This window comes from Acipenser ruthenus, chromosome 17 (assembly GCF_902713425.1).
Source record: "Acipenser ruthenus chromosome 17, fAciRut3.2 maternal haplotype, whole genome shotgun sequence".
Classification (NCBI taxonomy): Eukaryota; Metazoa; Chordata; class Actinopteri; order Acipenseriformes; family Acipenseridae; genus Acipenser; species Acipenser ruthenus.
Genome location: NC_081205.1, coordinates 28,012,598 through 28,035,927, shown reverse-complemented (window position 1 = coordinate 28,035,927; position 23,330 = coordinate 28,012,598). Strand labels below are relative to the sequence as shown.

Below are 23,330 nucleotides of genomic sequence, written 5' to 3'. Positions count from 1 at the left end.
GTTTTTATTTGAGAAATGATGTGTATAGATCACAATGTCTCTTTAATAAGAGGTACGGAGGGTAAATGACAGAAAAGCATCATTCTGTTTACTGCAGATAAAAAGGTTCCCTTTTTTCCCAAATGGTACTGTATTTTAAAAAGGCAACAACCAAACAACAATATGGGGGCCTGCATATATTAAAAGTGCCAAACAAAGTTAGCTTTAAGTTTTAAATCATTAGCAGGCCTAGAAAACATGATCCTCTGGCTACTGTGCTGGTCTGATGGCAGAAGTTAATGAAATACAAAACTACTGTAAGTGAAAGCATGTTTCATTCTCCTTGAGATACTTGGTGGCGTAGCGGTTGAAAATCCATGGATAATGTTCGAAGATCTCCTGTTTATATACCAGTACATGTAAAAACACTAACTGTGTCAACACTGTCAAGGTTAATACCACAATGTAAATACTGCCTGACCCAATCATGTGATTCAGTATGATAGAGGGTATATTCCAGTAATAGAAACAACTTTTAAAATACCGAATTTTACCAACACAGAAAGGCTTCACTTTGCTATTCTTTGACAAGAATGGAAGGTGTACCTATAATCTGTATCTGCTAAACAAGTAGACAGAGTCTGAGAATGTAGCACTACAGTAGCAGTTCTTGTGTTTAAATATGGAAGTCCGTGGGTTCTCAGAAATTGTAGTTGAACATGCCTACCATGCAGAAGATCACAAGTTGTGTGAAGAATCAATATACCCATACTGGTAATTCAACTACTTAGAAAAAAAGGAAAACAAAGTTTCCCCTCTCAAGCTGTAGCATTGTCATCAACAAATCACAGAACGCAAAATACAGTAAAAAAGAATAATAATATATTTAAAGGTCATCCTCAATCTTTGTTGTGTTTCTGGTTGTGGTGCCTTGTTTCCAAACAGACAACCATTCAGATAATGTTCGCTTTACATCACAGCGCCCTCAGCAGGAAGAAACTGGTCAGGCATAGATCAGGTTTTACAGCAAGCCACTGCTTCCATACTGTGCTTGGTGATGTAGTTTAGCTTATTTGAATAGTTCTGTGCTCTCTTGGTATGTGTAGCAGTCCTACAGTACATGATCAGGAAGGATGAGCCAGGCAAGCCTGGTGCTTACAGAGCACTGTATTTACCTCAAGGGCTGCAAAGCTGGCCCACACACATCACAAATGACTTTATTGTAGAAGTTTCTAAAATAACAGGGCAAGCCGAAATCAGCTGCGTTATATACAGAGGATATTCTTCATCCAAGTTAAGCCTTTTTTTTTTCTTCATAAAACCAATGTTAAATTGCCTAGTCAAGTACAGTACAATGTTGTAGATTTAAATTTAGACTTAGAGTTTTATAGAAATATTTTTTTAAGCCAGGCGAGGATAAAATAAATAAATAAAAAAAGTTCTTAGTCACACTTATTCTTCAAGTTTCAAAGTTTCTATTTATTTCAACAGTGCGCTCCCCTTCCTGTGGGTCCATAGCCAGCAGTATTTGAGCCACACTCACACAAGACTCACCCTTCTCTTCAAATAACAGAGCTTGTACTCAGTGAGCAACTGTATTTTTGTTTACGACTGTAAGTCGTCCTGGATAAGGGTGTCTGCTAAGAAATAAATAATAATAATAACAACTATGGTGCCACATAGTCACCAAACTGATTACTATTTCCCTGAAAGCAGTTAGATTAAACTTCGGAGCAGCAACACTCACACAGTGTGGTTCCCTAGAGAAACAGAGTCAGACCTCCTTTGAGCGACTTTTGTAGAGTTTAGTCCAAAAACGGCCTCAAGGGTTTAGTTAAGCATTGTAAACATGATGCATTAGCCAAAGCAATTGGTAGTGCCAGATGCCCCAACACACTTTGTCTCTTTATGAGTCATTATGACCTTTTGAAGCTGTATACAAACTTAACACTGGATAATGGCAATAAACATTGGTGGATACCATAATATCTGATTAATAACGTGCTACAGTAACTCTGGATGTTTATATTACGGTAAGCAACTTCAAGTTACATTTTCATTGTTTCTTTTTTTTGTTGCTTGTAATCATCTGTGGTTCTTATTGCAACTACTTCATATTTTCTTGTAATAATAATACATTTTAAATGTTCACGAGCAAAAACAAGAGTCTTATAAAAGTGCAAATAAAAGACAGAGCAAACCATAAACATCTGCGTAAACGTCATTTTCGAATTAAATTTGAGCTGAAAATATAAAGAAAGTTTTTTTTTTTTTTTCAACACCTGGGCAAGAGAAGTGCTCCTCTCGTTTGTTAAATACTTTGTTTCAGTCTGAAAATAGCTTTTATGGGTTTAGATTAAGAATTAACAAAGTTCATATTCTGAAGTGAAGTTTCTTGCAGTGTCTGAAATAGAGAGGGCGGAGAGTGGGCTCCATTACATCTGTACAGTGTGCATTTTATAAATGAGGCAATGTTGCAATGTTTAATTCAAAGAGCAGCTGGTTACAAACCTCATGTTTGATGTAAATGCATAGTATACAGTAGATGAAATCCACCAGTCCAAGAACACCATTAACAACCATGTCCGTACAGCATATCCTTTGAAATAGAACAGACCTGCACTATCTAGGAAAGAGTACTGCACAGAACAACAAGAGCTCTAGATATTGTTTATACTGTACCAAGGCAGTGCCAAATAAAACAAAATGTGTGTAAGGAGCTATGCTGTGCACACTGTACAGTATAGACAGGGAGAAACAGAAAGCATATTAAACTGCAGTGTAGCAGTAAGAGTAACACATTGATTCCCATCATTGAGGGCTACAACATCACATTGATTTTATTACATTATGCATACCAGCTGACACTCTTAAGACTCTTACTGCTGTTAATATTATTATTATTATCATCATCACTATATCAGTGGCTCACAGAGTTGTAGTCGGGTTCCCTGGTTGAGAGACAGTGCTCTGCTATATACAGTATGTTCCAAACTCAAGTGTAACTGAAATGGCTTGGACAGCTTCAGGGATACTGGGATCTTGTAAAGGAAATACTGTAAATGGAGCACATTTTAGATGTTACTTTCTCTTGAGAAATACATCTGTCTTTAAAAACATACACTCAAGAAGACTCATGGGGTTAGATTCTCAAAAACTATTTACTTCAAATCGTCATTAGCATGATTTTTATCAGAAAAAAAAAAAACCACAGCAACACAATTCTAAAAAAATGAAACATTCTGAATTGTTTTTCCCTTTATGAGACCTTCAGCTCCCTGGAGAGACGTCTGTATTTTCAATGTTGAGGAGTTCACTACTGCAGGGATGTATTATGAGTCAGGACTCTGGCAGTCATAAGGCTAATGGTGTCTTTAAACATACTCCCCAGCTGCTTTTTTTTAACTAAATCATCTTTCGGATAGTTAAAAGGACATTGTAGCACTTAGTGCTAATAGAAAGTCTTTGTGATCTGTAAAACGCTTAATCTTTCCTCCCACTTGAAGTTGGCAGGAAATCATCGCTCTCTAAACTGTGGATAAAACGCAGTGGTAATTTTTCAAGTACAGTCCAAAGTCACCTCTTTGTGAAACTCATTTCCTCAAGAAGCTGCTTTCGTTCTGTCACTTACATATCACATGAATCTCCTTGTGACTTGTGTACTGGATTTCTGCTTTGCTTTGTTTTGTTTTGGTGTTTTTTTATTATTATTATTATATAAATTCTTGACAAATGTCAATATACAAATGATATTGCATGAAAAGAACCACAATTACACAACATTTGATAAATGAGCCTGATTATTGAAACCACAGGATGCAGTGCCAGTGCCAAGCCATGTTTAGATTCATATCTCCGAGTCAGAACTCTCTTTTATTATCACTACCAGTGGATTAAAAAAAGGGATTACTTCCATTTCTATATGCAAAAAGTATTTGTAAAGAAAGACAAAACAAATCTTTTGACAGTTTAGAACTGCGCTGGTGATGTTTAAGGACTTTTAAAACAAATACAATCCATCAACGTTGGCTTATTGAAAGACAATGCAAAGGAATAAACTTACTAAATACTAAAATAAACAAATACATGACAAATAACTACAGAATAAAAACAGATTAGACACAGCGGGCTAAATTCTCAAAGCCATTTACTCCAATTTAATAAAGTTACCAACCCAGGAATAAACAAAGTGCATAAAGAGGGGCCTGGCTTTACAGCGTCGGGCCGACTGACAGAATACTGAGCTCAAGATTGAAATAAGCCCTAACTCTAACCCGGACCCTAATCGTATTTAAGGATAGGGTTAGGGTTCGGGAAATGGTTCAAAGAGAACGTTTCATGAGTTTGAAAGAATGTATCACAGTTTTACATTGGCTTTCTGCACCAAGTAAAGAGCATGGACCGTCTTTCTGCGCCTATGCCTAACTAAAACTTTTAATTCAGGGGATTGAATGGAGTATTATGTTGTTTCTTATTAGTGTTAGAAGTTTAATTGGTGTTTTCTCCACTCAGAAAAAAATTGCGCTAATGACGATTTGGGAATCTAGCCGAATGTGACTTCATGACAAACATGCATATGGGCTGCTTCTGACTGACATACTGCAAGCGATCGATACAACGTTTAAATACTTTCCTCCAAATGCAAGGCTTTTCCTGGGTGAGTGAATTTACATGCAGGAATGGCTTTGACATTGCCGCCGTGGATTTTGCCAGCCCATTTACATTTTTGATAACAAATCAAAAGGAGGTTATGATGAGGTTATATAATTCGCTGATGAGACCACACTTGGAACACTGTGTTCAGATCTGATCCCCACGACACAAAAAAAGGACACTGTGACCTTGGACAGGGTCCAAAGAAGAACAACAAGGCTAAATCATAGGGCATTAGGGAATGAGCCTGGCTGAGAAGATAGGCTGAGGGAACTGAATCTACTTAGCCAAGACCCCTGTACTCTCTCCTTTTTGTATTAATCCGACTACTAAACACAGTATTCTAGTAGACAACCACTTCACCAGTGCCTTCACTGGTATTATTAAAAGTTTGAAAGCGTAGTTTAATTGTGTCTGTAGCCCAGCTAAAATTATGGATGATTCCAACACAATTTTTCTTTTTTTGTGTGTAAAACAGGACAGCAGCCACTAATACCAAAGTCTCTCTGGTACACCTCCATGACTCAAAATAGAGACCAGTGCAAAATCAAAACAAAGAAAATCAGAACATATTATTTCCTGGACAGTTTGGAAGCTATATCTAACTGCATCTGCTATAAGAAGTCACTTAAATAATGAAGTATTATTAGTGTTTATTTTATTTTTTTCTGTGTAAAAGGTCAGTCTCTAGTCATGGGAATACATAAACAGCTGCAGCTCTGCACATTTCAGTCTCAAGAAGTTCCAAGTTTAACGACTTTTGATGAAGATTAAAGCAGCAGCTGCTTTCTCTGAAGAGTTTAACAGGGTTACGTGTCGCCAGCCACTTTAACAATAATGTTAGTAAGAAATACTTGTTCAATTTCTGCAGGCTCCACAGTAACAGTATGAACGGTGATACCAAAGAACCAGAGAAGCAGAGATGGAAAAACCTGATAGTAAGATCAAAATCAAAGACGTTTGTTACTAAATCAAGGACACTGGTAAGAGATAGTTATTGTAGTTATTTGATTTGTATGTCTGTGAGTGATTTTATTTTTCAACATTTTAAGTTTGCATTTGTCAACCATTTTGATACAACATTACAGGTTTCTTGGGTTCCTTGGCATATTTTTATTTATTTGTGTACTGAAGCAGTATTACTGACTGAAATATAGCCTTTACAGAAGTTTAGTATGGTGGATTTGCGCTGTAATGTTGTAGTTTTCCATGTTTATACTATGGGCTTGATTCTCAAAGCTCTATCTAAATTGTCATTAGAATATTTTTTTCAGAAAGTAATAAATGTAACAAAATTGGGTTCTGTGTATCTAATGCTGGTTTTATCATGGTTAAATGTGAGAAACTGCATATTTGTGACATACCTTGCTTGACTGTGGTTTACCACTCTGTGTACTTTAAGTGCTATACAGCTATGGCCAATAGTTTTGCATCACCTAGAATGTTAGGATTGAGACATTGTTTAAAAAAACAAAACTATGTGAACATAATTTAGATATTTTATTTAACATCATGTAATCAAAGATGTTAACCATCTAAGTCTTTGTGAGTCACTGACTGCATGTCATATGTAGTGCGGCAGAAGGGCTTGCAGTTCTTAATACAGTCTGTTAATTCAACTTGCCCTACTGATCAGACACCAAGGACAATGACAGTGACTCAAATTCAGCACATCAAGTTCAGAAGGGACCAAGGGGAGCATTTTAGGATTGAGACATAATAAAAAAAAAAAAAAAAATAAACTATATGAACATAATCTTATTTAACATCATGTAATCAAAGATACTACAAAATGTTATCGCAAAAGATTTTTATATTGTTGGAATAATCTTATGAGATTTAAGAAAAAGTAAACCTGCTGTGCTGTCTTTTATTAAGAAACTGGTGAGTTTATTAATGTTTTTCATATGCTTAAATCACAGTTTTTCAGAATTATCTTTGCATTAAAAAAATTATATATATATATATATATATATATATATATATATATATATATATATATACACACACACATATACATACAGTAGATGCCGCTAATTAACAACCCCTTGGTTCCCAGCAAAAAGATGTCATTAACTGAGAGTTGCCAATATGCGAAAAGCCTCCGTTTTCAAGTGTATTTATATGGAACAAGGATATATAGGCCTACTGTAGTTGTACAACTATGGCACTGAAATGTATGTGTTTTAAATGTTACAGTGTAAAACAAAAAAGGGAGTAGGCTTAAATAGTACTACACAACGATGTACTACAATTGTAAAGCAAACATAAAAAAATATGTGTTGTACTTAGTCAATTCTAAAGAACATCATTTTAAAATAAGAAATTGTCCAACGTTGTCTGCTTTTTACAATGTACCACCTCCCACTGGAAATACATCTCAATTTTGCATGCAGCTTTGTAGCCAGTTTCAAAGCCACGATTCTGCCTCAGTCCACCAGAAATACACAGTTGCAAAGTCAGTGTGTTCTCGTGCGCTCTGTAGCACTGGCAACTAGTAATTAAGCTGTCAATAAGCAGCGTGCAGTTGCTAATACCAGAACTCCATTAACATTAAAGTCTATGGGATGGGATTGGTTCCTAGGAAAATGTTGTTAATAACCGAAAGTTGTCTTTATCAGGATGGTAATAACCGGCATCTACTATATATATATATATATATAATGTATCACTTTGTATAGACCACAGTTTTAGTTTTAAATCAATGTGAGGAAAAAGTAATGAACTTACTATTGGCTAGAAAACATTTGACCCATCATTTTGTTTTTATTTAGAGCTAGACATGGACGCTAGAAACTTTACGAATTCAAGCATGAACGGCACAACTTCCAACTACAACAGTGTTTTCACAAAGACAGTGTTGCCCCTGCTTTACTGCTGTATTTTCCTGGCTGGGCTCACTTTGAACTGCCTGGCAGCCTGGATTTTCTTCAAAATTCCAAGCCAGACCAGTTTTATAGTTTATCTCAAAAACATTGTGGTGGCCGACCTGTTCATGACAGCGTCTTTCCCCTTCAAGATTGTCAATGACTTCGGCCTGGGGATCTGGTATCTGCGGGTTGTGGTGTGCCGTTACACAGCCGTCGTGTTCTATTTAAACATGTACACAGGGATCATCTTCCTTGGGCTGATCAGTTTGGAGCGCTATGTCAAGATTGTGAAACCCCCCGGAGCCTCGATCATTCAGAATGTCACGTTCTCCAAAGCACTGTCGACAGCAACATGGGTTCTTATGATGATCCTTCTGGTACCAAACATCATTTTAACCAGCAAAGAGGCCACCGAAGACACTTCAAAGAAATGCATTCAACTCAAGACTGACCTGGGCGTGCAGTGGCACAAGGTTTCCAACTACGCCTGCATAGCTGCCTTCTGGGTTGTTTTTGTGCTGATGTTTTTTTGTTACTCTTCAATTTCGAAGACAATCTACGATTCTTATAAAAAGTTCAGACAGGACAACACAGAAAGCAGAAGGAAATCCAAGCGGAACATCTTCAGTCTTCTGGTGGTGTTTTTCATCTGTTTTGTGCCATACCATGCTTGCAGGATTTTCTACACCTTAAGTCAAACTGTCGACTCATTCAGCGAGCAGACCAAGTACGTACTGTTCCATATAAAGGAAGGCACTCTGCTCTTATCAGCACTGAACGTGTGCCTCGATCCTGTAATTTACTTTCTCATGTGCAAGTCATTTCGGGAGTTGCTTTTAGAAAGACTTTCGAAGAAAGCATCCGATTCTAAGAGAAAGTCCCTGACTGCTCCTTACAGTGAAAGCATACTGTGAGGTTTACTGCTCAGAATCTAAGGCATTCAGTGTTTAACAAGTGTACACAGCCTGTTTTTTTAAATGGAAATCAATACCTCTAAACACCACTGCCTGTTCTTGAACAGTGGTTATTTTCCAGTTGTATAATACCAATATTTCCATTTTTTCCTGTTTTATTTGTTATTTAAAACAAAGATCAAATATGATAAGTACTATATATTATGTTTCTGTAAAAATGTATACAGATATGTAAAAAGGTTTGAAAAGAGAATATTAAAGGTACAGTAGCTGCGTTACATTGGTCACACTGGGATTAATATATATATATATATATATATATATATATATATATATATATATATATATATATATATATATATATATATATATATTATATATATATATATATATATATATATATATATTAGTTTAGTGCTGTACTTTAAATTAGCACTATTCTTTTTCTTGTATGTAGTGGTTTGTTTTTGCTGACCTTATTTCCTAGAACTGATGTACAGCTAGCTTAACAGAGTTGAACTGCATAAGCAAGACACAGTGACCACAACATTGTTGAAACAAACAGAATGCATGACTACACTCTACAGAGAGAGAAGCTACTAGAGCACGTGAGCAAGCTTGACATTTATGGGTGAGAGAGTTTTTTTCTATAAGAATTAGACTTACGTCAAAATGACAGGACCAGAACCTAAAGCTATTCATTTTTACTTGTGGTGTAGTGTGGGTCACCTGCAAGTACCCAAGTACTGTACACCAACTCCTCCCAGACACCTGGAATAAATGAATACTAATGCAATCCAAACACAAAGCAAGCATTGGAACCAGAGAAATTGATAGTAGGTCAAATTCTAAGCAGCAATCAGAATAAAATACTAGCTATGCAAGCTATACAAAAAAAATATTATAGAAAGCAAAAACTATCTATTAGCATTCATACAAAAACTGCCATTAATGATCATAGAATACAGCTGTGTACAACGTGTATATAGCCAATATCTCAGAGAGTTAGGTCTTTGTGATCCCTATGCCATCAAGTTATACAGTACCTTAGATCACAGGTCAAAGGGAGGGGTGCAGTCCAATACTGCCAGAGGAGATTCCATAACACTGAAAATGTGAATTTGAAGCCGAAATGGTTTATGAGATATTAGTAGTTGCTGAAGCAGCAATGGTGACAGAGGATTTGCTTGATTATTCAGTATATTTTGTATGTTTTTAAATCAATAGATCTTTACCGATTTCTATGGTACATAGAATATGACCTGTTTCTATAGGATTCTATGGTCGACATATTTCTATAGATTCCATAGGGTTAAAATACTTCTTTAGATTTATAAAAGTCTGAAAATAGGTCAATGCCTAAATCTAATTCTTTGTTTTGTTAATTGGTTGTTTCGAAGTTCCTTTCGCCTCCCTGTACACACAGCAGGTGGTGCTATCTACACATAGTTCCCATTTATAAATAAAACATTAAAGCAGCAGTCCAGAATGCAATATACTGTATGTATATATGTATATCTGTATATATATATATATATATATATATATATATACAAATAGCATATATGTGTGTGACAGGGTGCCCCGCCCCTGTGCATATTTTGTGTTTTATGTTGTATGTAGGATGTTTATATGTAAGTGTGGGTTATGTAGCACAGGTGATTTTAAAATGTATATTTCTATTTAGGCACAGGGATTGCACAATCACTTTGTGCAGACTGTGCTGAGATTCAATTGAATGACTAATTAGCAATCGAGTCTAAGCACAACTGCATAAGAGTGAGTGTTTCACACACACAGGGTTGGGTGTTCAGAGGTGGAATGAGTGAGACAGTAAGGACTGCAACTAAAAGAATATAACAATTGCTATGCGTGCTGGCTTTACACCAGCGCGAAACTTGTTTGATTTAGTGCTCGCTGTGTTTTGTGTTTTGTCTGTTTGTTTTGGCCAATGTACAGATTAGTTTTGTGTGCAAGTCTTTTGTGTTTGTTTAAAACTTTTATTTACAATAAACCGGTGCAACAGCGCATTCACTCACAAAACTGTTGTCGTTTACTTCCTGGCCTGATGTCACCACAAGCCAGCCTGTTCACAATGTTTAATATGTATAATTGTTTCGAAAATTTGTTATAACCCTGTGTGACAGGATGACATCACATCCCAGGCTGGTGAATATCAGGATGAGAATATCAGGCAGAAAAGGCAAGTTTAAACACGGTACTGTGCTTTTTAATCAAACAAATTAAGAAAACAAAACGGTACAAACACTAACCAAAACACACTGGTCCAAATAACATACATAACACAGGACGAACGGCACAGAACACGAAAACACTTCACCACACACACTCTCACACCAACATTACTCCTAACACACTAACCACGCTAACACCAGTGATCACCTTATTTATACACCTGCGGCTTAATTCACGGCTCCAGCCACATTCCCCACACATATACACACATCCCGTGCACCAACAATAACACACCACATACAACATAAAACACAAAATACACACAAGGGCGGGGCACCCACCACACCCTGCTAAAATCTGTATTTATAAATGATGATAGCAGTAGATTCAAAATAGGAGTTGTTTTCCTATTCAGCATCCAACTTATAAGTGGTGGTGAAGATCTAGTGAAGGGGGGTTATGTTAAATTAAATATATATATATATATATATATATATATATATATATATATACACACACACACACATACATATACACATATACATATATATATTTTATATATATATATATATATATATATATATATATATATATATATATATATATTGTAAAACAAACACGACCCAGGACACAAGAACTTGATTTTAAGCGCAGTTGCACTATATTTTAATGAAACACAAAAACAAACAAAAACACAAAACAAAACCTAACTCCGTTTGGAGCGCTTACTACACAAGTTTTTCCCTCACTAACTTGCAGGACGGCTAAGCCGTTTACCTGCCAACACAAACACAAACTGGTTTAACACAGCACTTAATATTAGTACTGCTCGGAAGCAGAGCACCTTCCTTCTGCCTCCTTCTACTCAGCAGCCCTTAGCAGTCTAACCGCTCCTCTTGAATACCCTTGTCCGATTTTCTGCATTTTTGCATATTTTTGACGCTGAATATTATCAGATCTTCAACCAAAACCTAATATTAGATAAAAGGGACCCTGAGTAAACAAATAACACAAACATTTGATACATATTTCATTTATTTATTAAAGAAAGTTATGCAACACCCAATTCCCCCGTATGAAAAAGTAATCGCCCCCTTAGACTCAATAACTTGTTGCGCTACCTTTAGCAGCAATAACTGCAACCAAACGCTTCCTGTAGTTACTGATTAGTCTCTCACAGCGCCGTGGAGGAATTTTGGCCCATTTCTCCATGCAGAACTGCTTCAACTCGGTGACATTTGTGGGTTTTCGAGCATGAACTGCTCGTTTCAGGTCCTGTCACAATCTGGGGTTTAGGTCTGAACTTTGACTAGGCCATTCCAAAATATTAAATTTCTTGTTCTTCAACCATTCTGATGTAGACTTGCTTGTGTGTTTCGGATCATTGTCTTGCTGCATGACCCAGCTGCGCTTCAGCTCACGGACGGTTGGCCTGACATTTCTCCTGTAGAATTTTCTGATACAGAGCAGAATTCATGGTTCCTTCAATGATGGCAAGGTGTCCAGGTCCTGATGCAGCAAAGCATCCCCAAACCACCATGCTTGACCGTTGGTATGAGGTTCTTACTGTGGAATGCAGTGTTTGGTTTTCGCCAGACATAACAGGGCCCATGTCCACCAAAAAGTTCCACTTTTGACTCATCTGTCCATAGAACATTGTTCCAGAACTCTTGAGGATCATCCAGGTGCTTTTTGGCAAACTTGAGATGAGCATTCATGTTCTTCTTAGTGAGCAATGGTTTCCACCTTGCTACTCTGCCATGAATCCCATTTTTGCCCAGTGTCTTTCTGATGGTGGAGTCATGAACACTGACCTTAGCCGAGGCGAGAGGGCTGCAGATCCCTGGATGTTGTTCTAGGGTTCTTTGTGACTTACTGGACGATTTTACGCCTTGCTCTTGGAGAGATTTTGGCAGGACGGCCACTCCTGGGAAGATTCACTACAGTCCCAAACTTTCTCCATTTGGACAATATGGCTCTGACTGTGGTTTGGTAGAGCCCCAGAGCCTTAGAAATGGCTTTGTAACCCTTTCCAGACTGACAGGCATCAACAACTTTTTTCCAGAGGTCTTTTGTTCATGGCATGATGTGCCTCTAGAACAGGGGTGGGCAATTCCGGTCCTGGAGGCTTTTGTTCCAACTGTGTTCTAAATTACTTAATTAGACCAATAATTGGTAATAATTGGAACAAAAGCCAGGAGGGACACCGGCCCTCCAGGACCGGAATTGCCCACCCCTGCTCTAGAACCTGTGTGCTGACAACGTCACTCTGATGGTAAGGGCCAAAGTTAGTCAGATTTATATTTGGCAGGGCTGGCCCAAATCAGGCCTGGTTATTAACCAAAGTACTCAAACAGCTGACCCTAATTATCCCTTTAATTGGGTTAAGTTAACTAGGGGGGGCAATAACTTTTTTACACCTGAAGATTGCATGTTTGATTACCTTGCACACCAAACAAATGAAAGAAGCACCAAACTGTTGTGTCATTTTTTCTCTCAGACTCCCTCTATATATTACTACAGCCAACAAAAAAATCTGACCAAATACAATGTGAAAAATGTGCAAAAATGCAGAAAATCAGACAGGGGGCAAATACTTTTTCACGGCACTGTATATATATATATATATATATATATATATATATATATATATATATATATATATATATATATTATGTTATGTTTAAATGTTCATGGCAGCATGCAATCTAAGACAGTGGACATTTTAGCTTTTTACAAAAGAAAATTCAAGTTAAAAAAGCATAAGAAAGGTTTTTTTTTTAGTTTTTTTCCTTGAGCATTAGTGAACCTCCCCTGGGAACTCTAAATAGGTCTAACCCTTTGGCAGTGCCCTTAATCAATAAACAAAGACAGCCAGGAGGCCCTGTGATCGCTTTGTATCAATCACCTTCTACTTGGATCTTGCAAGAAAACTGTCTAGTAGATTGTTTCACAATGATTGCTCAGCGTTGCATTTCCTGCAGACCACCTCAATGAAGGAAATAGCAAACCAACACAGCCACGGTATATGAGTAAGGCGAAGAGTCCTTATTAAACACATGACGCCTTCCAATGCTTGCTACAAGTACCACAGATATACAAGGTAGGTCAACTTTATTTTGCCTTTGATATCAGAGGTTCCAACTTCTGAAAGGAGAAAATAGTGGCATGTGCTGAGCGAAGCGAGGCAGATTTTTTTTTAAGGCCAGTGGCTGCTAGCCCCTAGAAATTAAAAGGTTCTAGGCTCTGGCAAGCCAATGACCTCATTTCTGCTGTTCAATCTATAATTTTGGTAACTGCAAACACACTGCATTTAGAAATATAAACCCCCCTGATTTTTTTATTTTTTTAAATTTGGAATTATATTTATTCTGGGTTTAAATATTAGTAAAGAAGAGTGTTTTAGGTTCTCGAAAGGGCTATCAAACCTGGACTGAAATATTCAACCTCAAAACTTTATAACAATAACTATACCTCAAGAAAGACTTAACATAATGTTTTTTATTTACATTTTTACTACTCTGCAACTATCAAAAAACAAAATGCTGTGTATTCCCCATAATTAATTAATGCTCGCTGTGTTTCACAGAGAAGTCTGTCTGGCAGTATTCACTGTAGACATGAGATTGAGACACTTCTTTTAATGAATGACCATTCTGTGGTAAATTCCTCTCGATATTTCTGACAAGCCAACCTCAATCTTTTAGATGGAGGACAGTGACATTTTTAGTTTGATTTGTGATTCCTGTTTTAATAACTGATAAGTAAGGCTGGGATTTTGTCACCGAAATTTGTACTAAAAATCACGGAGCAGTCATGGTAAATTTGTTCAAAATCACGGAGGAAGGGGAAAATGGTGTGTGAAGTCACGGGATGAAAATTCAACTGTTTTTTTTTTGTTTGTTTTTTTTTGTTTGTTTTTTTTTTAAATAATACAGTACCAGCAGAAAATGATTACAGCAAGAGCTGGGAAACTCGTTTCCATGTTTTTCCAGAACTGATAAACATCGCATTTCATTTCTGACAATTTCATAGTAAGCACAGTATTAACGATGTGTTACACAGTTGTCTTCAAACAGCAGAATGGCCTCAAACACTTGTTTCTCAGCTATGCAGCTGCAGGTTGATAAAATCGGCCAGTAGAGTTGTACTGCATGTATGTTTAAATCAATTCACAACGCTGAAAAAACTGAAAGTGTTAACGGCTACATTGCAAAGTAAAGCAACCGAGCTAGTTCAACATCATCAGCTAAACTGCGAAAAAAGCGTGGGTTTTTTTTGTTTTGTTTTTTGGTGAAGGTGTAATTTCAAGGTGTTAGTAAAGTTCAATGTTCTCTACTAAAATCACGTAATCCGTGATCACTGTGACTTAATCCCAGCCTTACTAAAAATCAATCAAGTAAACGTGCGATTGATAATGACAGCAAGGTGACATTTGCGCAGCGGTTTCTGGAGGTCCCTTAAACTGGTTACTAAGCAACCTGGCTCAGAGCTTTTGTATATCAGTTAATGCCACAATAAACTGTCTGTGAAATACAGTATTATTTAAGAACCATTAATTCATTAACCATTAACCCCATTCGACATAGCGCCGTAGCAGAACCAACAAAATAGTAGCTGCTACGGCCAAATCGTAGCAGTTGGCATCTCTGCTGATATGCATCTGCCCTATGTTAAAACTTATCAAGATGTGAGGCAAAGTGACCAATAAAATCACGATGCACCACGTGAATAAATGCAGTTTTGAATTCCTAGTTTTTTTGTTTTTTTATACAGGTTCACTTCTGAGACACAATGCTTGTAAATATATTTATATAAATTCACACAAGACAAACAAGAGGACAAGAACTGGGTTTTTCTACCCTGTATAAGTTAAGTTTTCTTCACAAAACCCTGAATTCTGTTTTGTTGTGTATTCTGTAAAATCTAATCGGATTGTTTTGCTCTTTTTCATTGTGCTTTCCAGACACGGCTATGATGCTTCCTCAGGAAAATACAACAACAGCAAATACAACAACTTGTATTCAGCATCCCACCGCTACCATGAACACAATTCTTGCTGTGGTCTACTCTTTCATTTTTATCATTGGGCTTGTTCTGAATAGTCTTCCCCTGTGGGTTTACTTTTGTCATACGCACACCAAAAACTGTGTCAACGTCTACTTGAAAAACCTGGCAATAGCTGACTTCTTATTAATTTTGTCCTTGCCGGTGAAAATTACTGCATACTCAACCAGTTATACAATTGTCCGCCAGATTTACTGTACCATTTCAGCAACAGTTTTCTACCTGAACATGTATGCAAGCATCTTGTTTATGGAATATATTGGAGCAAACAGGTACCTCAAAATCGTGAAGCCACTTGAAACTTACAAATGGCAGACTGTTAAGGCTGCAAAATATATTTCTCTTGGAACCTGGATACTGCTTCTCAGCATTGGTGTGGGACACATGTACCTCTCAAGCAACACTCCAGGAACCACAAGCAAATGTAATGTCAGTAATGTCAGTGTCTCCGGAAAGCTGTTCAGTGTAGTAGTGCATACTTCTTCATTAATCTTGTTTATGTTTGTGCTCACATCGCTCTGCTTTTTCTATGTCCAAATGTCCAAAAGGTTAAAAGGCAACACATTTTCCTCAAACATAAAGCTAAGGAAGTCCAGGAACAACATTTTAGTTCTAGTAACTGTATTTTCAGTTTGTTTTGTACCCTACCACATAGTCAGGCTTCCTTATGTTTTAGCAAACAGCAAAATAATCACCAGTTGCTTCTGGGAAAACCATTTACATTATTTAAAGGAATTTGCCACCGTTCTGTCAAGTCTCAATGCCTGTCTAGATCCTATGATTTATTTCATCTTTTGCAAAGCGTTTCGGGCTAAATTATGTTTAGAAAAGTATCTTATAAAGAAGAACACTTTACCAGCAAACCAAGCCAGAGGAAATGAAGAGATAGATTTTTCTATTCAGGGGGCTACAGCGATGAATACTCTTGACCAATCACACATCTGAGCATGTTAATAGCTTTTCTAATGTTTCTTTGTGCGGTCACCCTGTTTGAACGCTTGTATTCATTCGGAGTAGTCAGTGTGCCTTCTTATTTTACATGACGTAAGCCTCTTTGATGCTAAAAGAACATACCATTTACACCAGAAAGGTTTTATAACATATATTATGTAAAGATGTGTACTAAGATATGGATATTTGTTATATAATATCATTTTCAATTCTTATCATCAATCACTGCACTATTTCATACAGTATCCTATCTGTACGTATTTTCCTCCAGTAATGTTGTTGAAGCTGACACCCTGGGATCCTTCAAGAAGCTGCTTGATGAGATTATGGGATCAATAAGCTACTAACAGCCAAACGATTGTAACCTTTCTTATGTTCTTTGTATGTTCTTAATAAATAAAAACAGAATGTTACCGAAGCAGTGTGGACACTTTGTTAATGTAAGACTAGAAGCTGAGAGGGAATATTTTAGGGTACTAATTTAGGTTGTGCTCTTGCCATACACACCAGTTTGATGTACTGTATGCTAGAAACCACAAGTGACACCATTGCTGTTTTGTTTTTTTTTTTCTCATAGTATTTCACCTATGTATTTAATTTGATGTGGTTTTAAATACATGCATACTTATTTAAAGTAACCTTATTTTCTCACGGTGGCAGGGTAGTGTAATCAAGGCTGGTCAGCACCAGAAGAGCAAACCCAGGGTCAGGATACTTGTATTGACGCAACAGAAAAAACCTCAAGAACAAAAGTCACAGGGGCCAAAATAAACAGTTCAAACAAACTAACTCACTCACTAACTAACAGCCACCTTTTCTATTCAGGCTGGGCAACAGCCTTCACCCAATTGTCTTCACAAACTCCAGCACCAAACAAAGGATTTAGCTTCCTTTGTATGCCATGTGGCTGGGATTTGATTGACCATCAATTCTTCAATCAAGACCCAGCCACATTCCACACATGTCATTGACAGGGATGGAATTAACCCCATCCCTGACAAACTTAAATACAAAATACACCCACCCACTGTTTACACCGACAGAGCCTCCACCCTGCCATACCACAATAATATGCAAGCAGACTATGCAGTAACTACATTGGGTGGGACTGTAAATTACCTTACAATGACAAGGGAACATTGCTATGCCAATGAGAGGTAAAATATTTTAATCACCAAAAGAATATGTATATTTTTGTATTATTTACATCTGCTACATTGAGTGCATATAACTTTATTTTTATTCCTCACGTAATATAAAACTGTTCTGATTTTGTTAAAAGCAAAACTCCCTCATGACCAAAGACAAATGCTACAGAAATGATGGCTTGTGAATCTGCATGTCAATGTTACCTTCCTGCATGACTTGTAGGACTTGTAGTTCTGCTTTGTCACAGCACAGTACAAAACCACACCGGCCTTCCCATTTTAAACCTTAGGTAAAAAAAATAATAATAATTTAATGTAAACTTGATTCAGTCTTTTATACAAAAAAAAACTAAACTAGGCCAAATCCAGTATGTACAGAAACTATAACCCCTTTCATCCTGGATATACCTGTGGTCATAGTGCTGTCATATCCACAGCTTTCTAGTCTTGACTGCATCTTTAACTTGTATGTAACTTGTATACAACCCATGCCACGACTGTGAATTCAGAATTTAATGACCATGACATAGAGACAGATGGATGAACAGACATACAACCACCCCCGTATATCTCCAGAATCTGATATTCTCCACAACTTCTTCTAATTAGTGTTAATACCAAGTGTCATGACAACTGGATAAGCGGTTTAACATATAAATGTAAAAATATAAGTGTGACATAGAGATGTATGATTTACAGACAGATAGACAACCTCATATAGCCCCAGGATCTGATCTTCTCAATAATTTAAGCTAAATATTGCTAATGCCCAGTTCCATGACAACTGGAAAAGCGGTGCTCCATATATGTGCAAAGATGTGTAAAAAGTAACATACAAACATACATATGACCGCATCCACCATATCCCCTTCCCAGGGGATTTCATCCCTGGCTGGGAATAATAAATTAACTAATGAAAGGGACGCTATCCCACAAAAACAAATATTAAATGAGATCTTCTCTGTGACACAAACAAACCCCAACTACACTGAAAAGGAATGGAAGGTTCTGTTCTTCAATGAACAAAATGTTTCTTACAAAGGCAACAGAAATCTGCTTTTCACATGGCCCCGGAGACAAAAACAAAGAGTAATTTACTGCAGCAAACACAACCATTTCCACAGAAGCAGACCTCAAATCGTTAACTGTCTGACAACTGTGGTTTGTTGAAAGGAAACAGAATGCAGTGTACAGCTACTTTAGAAAAACGTTCTAGTCCGTCTTGTTTATTATCTACGTCTCATTTACTCGGACACCTACAGACTTTCAGTACAGTAAATAGTATTCACTCTCCCCTGTATTTATATTCTGGGCACATTTTTACAAGAAAACATAGGCTGTCAGTGATGACTTATTTCATATCAGTGATTTTTGGAAAAGTTTAGGTTTCAGCTACGTCATTGATGCATTTGCGTTACCACAAAGGACATGCTATCTACAGGAAGAGATGAAGAGTTTGATAAATGTCACTTTCAACAAAGCTTTGAGACTGAGTTTTGTATAGTTCGATCTTGGACAGCTCTTAATCAAGACCCAACTTTGGGAATACCTGAAACAGAGGTAGGATCACTTAACATAGTCTGCAATTAATGTGCGTTGTTTTAGGAAACAAAAGTGTGTTTAATAAGGACTCTAAAAATATAGCTATTCTCTCTCTTAATATGGCTATTCCCAGTAAGAGTTGGTCAGTTAAAAGAGGCTATATAAGTATAGTTTTCAATAAACATGTTTTAAAGGGCAATTGCAATAAATGCAATTGTTTTCTATTAGATTTGTAAACTTCAACTGTATACTGTGTATATTATACACTACCCTGCAACACATGTTTTGTACTGTATTGGAAAAGGGTATGTTTTATACTGTATAGCTGTATATTATAAGTACTCTGTTTTACGCTCTTTAGATTAATCTATTATTATTTAATCAAGCAGTTTGGTAAAAGAAAAAACATATCGACGTACTTTACTTAACTATGCAGTGCGTGTAGTGCCAGTCCTGTTAAAGTAACCACACGTTCTGTTACATCAGGTTCACTTCCTTCTACCAGGTGTCTGGATTCCATTTTAGTAAGAGAGATGAAGAGGTGAACTGCATTCAGATAACCAGTGAGATTTCAGGGGAAGTCGTGAGAAGATGTGTCTGTTAGATACGGTAAGAAAGTTTTACTTTATGTGACAAAACATCATTTTAGATTCGGCTTTGAAACCTATTGACAACTGTTTTTTAACATGTTGTCCTGGGGTTCATCCTAATTAGTATGAGGCTGCCTCTAATCACCTGGAACTATTTAATTTCATTTTGCATTTTTAATTCGTTCATAGCAGGGTCACTAACACACCAAATCAGAAATAAACAACTCAGACATTTAATGTAGTGGCTTGTACTGTAAGTACTTTTAGAATTGTAAATGAAGGAGTAACTAAGGAGCAACTAACTTTTTTTTTAATCTAGTTCAAAGTAGCACAACAATATCATAGATTTTCTTCCCATCTCAGCAGGCCTGATTTTTTCCTTCCTGTCTGTGTTTATCGATACTGAAGATGAATCGGTCTTATTTGGAAGCTGATCGCAGCGAGCACTGCACAGTCAACGACCAAATGGAACCATTCACTTACTTCTACTACGTGATCTTCTTGACTGGAATCATTGGGAGCTCTGTGGCGCTGTGGGCGTTCACTCGACATGGCAAAAACAACAAATGCATAAACATTTACCTGATCAACCTACTGACTTCAGACTTCTTACTGACCCTGGCCTTACCTTTTAAAATTGTTGTTGACTTGGGCATTGCCCCATGGAAACTGAAGATCTTCCACTGCCAGTTCTCTGCCTGCCTCATATACATAAACATGTACGCATCCATTATATTCTTAGCTTTTGTGAGCGTAGATCGGTACCTTCAGATAACTCAGAGCTCAAAACTGTTTAGGATACAGAACGTGGGATTTGCTAAAATGATGTCTGGAGTTGTGTGGGGGTTGGTGCTGTTCATCATGGTCCCAAACATGCTAATTCCCATCAAGACTATAAAAGAAAAAACTCTGGTCACCTGCGCCGAATTCAAACAGGAACTTGGACTCAACTGGCACATGCTTACAAATTTCATATGCATCGCTATATTTCTGAACGCTTCGGCCGCTATACTGATTTCAAATGGGCTGGTCTTGAAGCGCCTATGTCGAAACAGGAACTATGAGAATCGCCAAAATGTAAAGCAAGCTATGTTCAATATCCTGGTTGTCACCCTGGGATACGTTGTTTGTTTTGTTCCGTACCACATCGTTCGAACCCCATACACGTTTACACAGAACAAGGTCATCACCGACTGCTCGCTGAAGCGCTCGCTGTTTTTAGCGAAGGAAAGCACCTTGCTGTTGTCGGTGCTAAATCTTTGTTTTGATCCAGTCCTCTACTACCATCTCTCACACTCTTTTAGACAAAAGGTCTCGGAGGCATTCAAGCCACAAAGACAGCCTTCCATAAAAAACACAGTTCCGGCTGAAAAATGAAATAAAAGAAAAAAAAACCTGAACAACTCTGTAGAAAATTACCTAAAATAATGTCTTTTCTATTTGTTCACTTTTCATTTTTGGATGACATTTTTGCTCTCACATGGCTGCCGTAATGAAGGAACAGGGTTTTTTTTCAGCTTAGACTAGTTCATACATTACTGAAATCAGTGTGGACAGTCAATAATCTACTGGAAAGGAGCGATCTGATTGGCTAGAAAGGTTGTACTGAAGTATAATTGGTGAATACAGTTTTTACAACACTGTAACTCATGTGGATATTCTGACTACTACCTTAAGAATTTAAATGGCATATCATTATATTTATTACTGTATAAGCAACCGTCAATACAACTGATCAGTCAACTTGTACTGTATATTTGCATATATTGAGCTTTAAACCTTTCAAATCCATGACTTGGAAATTATTGTAATGTATAAAATACTGAGATATTAGATTGAAAAGCAAAATGTTCAAAAAGTTGAATGCTTTATAAATTACTACTGTACATATTTATAGCAGAATTGTTAAGAAAACAATATTCTTGTGGGCCTTTCTGATGCTATTAAAAAAACAGTGATAAAACTAGTTTTATTCTATTAACAAGTTTTAAATAAATTTGACACTTGAACTGAGATATTGTATACAGGAAATTCAGACAGCAGAGGAAGTGGGGAGTATTGTCTGGTAAGCACCAGTGGCTTGCTACAGGGAGTTGTCTGATTCAAAAAACCTTCTGTTCTGTTTTTAAAGGAATACCTTATACCCTCTGAATAGAACAGCATTTATCTTTTGTGTGTTTATTATGTTGTGCTGTGTGTTTTTAATCATCATTATTATTATTTCCTGTTTCTGCACTTGTGAATATTTACCAGGTTTAATAAAGTCACTGGAGTATTTTACTTTTGGGGATGTTTGAGTAAACCAGAGCAAGGATCTGTGGAGTGGACAGTATAAAAGTGACCTCATTATGACCGCTGATAAGGTACAGCGACCTGGAAAAAAAACCTTGCGAATGGTGCTATAATAAATGACGTCTCTTTGTTGTCTGCTGGTGGATTCACGTTTAAAAAAGGTTAGAGAAAATGACTTGCATTTCAGATCTAATAGTCCTCGGCTAACCTTTGGATTTCCTTTGTATTCTAAGTCATCTGTTTGCCAGTAATAAAAAAAAACTCCAGCATTACTCAAAGCACACCTACAGCGAATTTTTGTTTGTCACCGAAAAAATTCACCACCATGATTATTTGAATGTTTCCAACAAAACAATATGGGCTAGATTCTGAAAAGTATTTCCTGCAAAACCATTATTAACACAATTAAATAGCAAACAACCCACCTAATAACATTTCAAAACCAGAAATAAATCATTGAATTTAGAATTGCATAGTGTTTTTTCCTTTCAGACAAAAATAAATCTAATGGCGATTTGGAGTAAATACTGTAGCTTTGAGAATATGACTATGTCTACAAAGTATTTGCAATATTGTCAGCTAACTACTCCTCTTGATCTGTTTTTCAAGAATCTGTCATGACGTCTGCATCCTCCGACAAAGATTTGATGCACATTTATTTTCTGAGGAAGCAGTTCTATACTGCAGCAATGTTAATAACAACCACAGTTTTTAAAGTTTAAATGTTACTTACCAGAGGTATAGGGAAGTGTGACGCATACTGTAGATGACGAGGCAGGTCATAGAAGGATGGAGATATCGTCTTTTTCTGTCTCTCCTTCCTGACCAGTTTCTCCTCTTTAGAGAGGTGTTCTTGTTCAAGCAAACTCTTCAAATTCTCACAAGCCACGGGCTCTCCTGGCATTGGGGACAATAACTAAGAATCAAAAAGAAAAAGCTATGAGATAACAGCGATGAACAGACATTTCATTTTACCTGCTCAATCACATTAAAATGATATATAATTAGTTAAAAAAATACTTCAAAACAAGATTATTTATTTGATTAACACTGTCGTTTGTTTGGTTTTTTTTGGTATATTCCCAACAACTTTATTGTTTAGCTTTGTGAGATAACTGTAGTGTATTT

The 23,330-nt window shown here is 36.8% G+C and overlaps 4 protein-coding genes across 12 annotated transcripts in view; 3 read left to right on the top strand and 1 right to left on the bottom strand.

Annotated features, from left to right (window-relative positions):
- Positions 1 to 23,330, bottom strand: part of LOC117423540 (mediator of RNA polymerase II transcription subunit 12-like protein) — a 104,189-nt gene that overhangs the window by 59,816 nt on the left and 21,043 nt on the right. For all 7 annotated transcript variants that reach the window (XM_058990292.1, XM_058990286.1, XM_058990290.1 and 4 more), the window contains exon 15: positions 22,936 to 23,118. In XM_058990292.1, coding sequence (XP_058846275.1) covers positions 22,936 to 23,118 — 183 coding nt within the window. The remainder of the gene's footprint in view (positions 1 to 22,935; positions 23,119 to 23,330) is intronic.
- On the top strand, positions 5,350 to 8,705 carry LOC117423545 (P2Y purinoceptor 14). The gene is made up of 2 exons (XM_034039513.3): positions 5,350 to 5,615; positions 7,407 to 8,705. Exon 2 carries the CDS (start codon positions 7,415 to 7,417, stop codon positions 8,414 to 8,416), a length of 1,002 nt encoding a protein of 333 aa, XP_033895404.3. The 5' UTR covers positions 5,350 to 5,615; positions 7,407 to 7,414; the 3' UTR covers positions 8,417 to 8,705.
- Positions 13,602 to 17,171, top strand: LOC117423542 (P2Y purinoceptor 14-like). The gene is made up of 2 exons (XM_034039507.3): positions 13,602 to 13,715; positions 15,579 to 17,171. The coding sequence occupies exons 1-2, from the start codon at positions 13,685 to 13,687 to the stop codon at positions 16,622 to 16,624; spliced, it is 1,077 nt and encodes a 358-aa protein (XP_033895398.3). The 5' UTR covers positions 13,602 to 13,684; the 3' UTR covers positions 16,625 to 17,171.
- LOC117423546 (G-protein coupled receptor 171-like) lies at positions 19,173 to 22,190 on the top strand. 3 transcript variants are annotated; one of them, XM_034039516.3, is made up of 3 exons: positions 19,173 to 19,338; positions 19,826 to 19,929; positions 20,274 to 22,190. In XM_034039516.3, the coding sequence occupies exon 3, from the start codon at positions 20,319 to 20,321 to the stop codon at positions 21,285 to 21,287; it is 969 nt and encodes a 322-aa protein (XP_033895407.1). In that variant the 5' UTR covers positions 19,173 to 19,338; positions 19,826 to 19,929; positions 20,274 to 20,318; the 3' UTR covers positions 21,288 to 22,190. The 3 variants fall into 3 exon arrangements, with proteins under 3 accessions (XP_033895407.1, XP_033895406.1, XP_033895405.1); XM_034039515.3 differs by having other exon boundaries at positions 19,807 to 19,929; positions 20,277 to 22,190; XM_034039514.3 differs by having other exon boundaries at positions 19,807 to 19,929.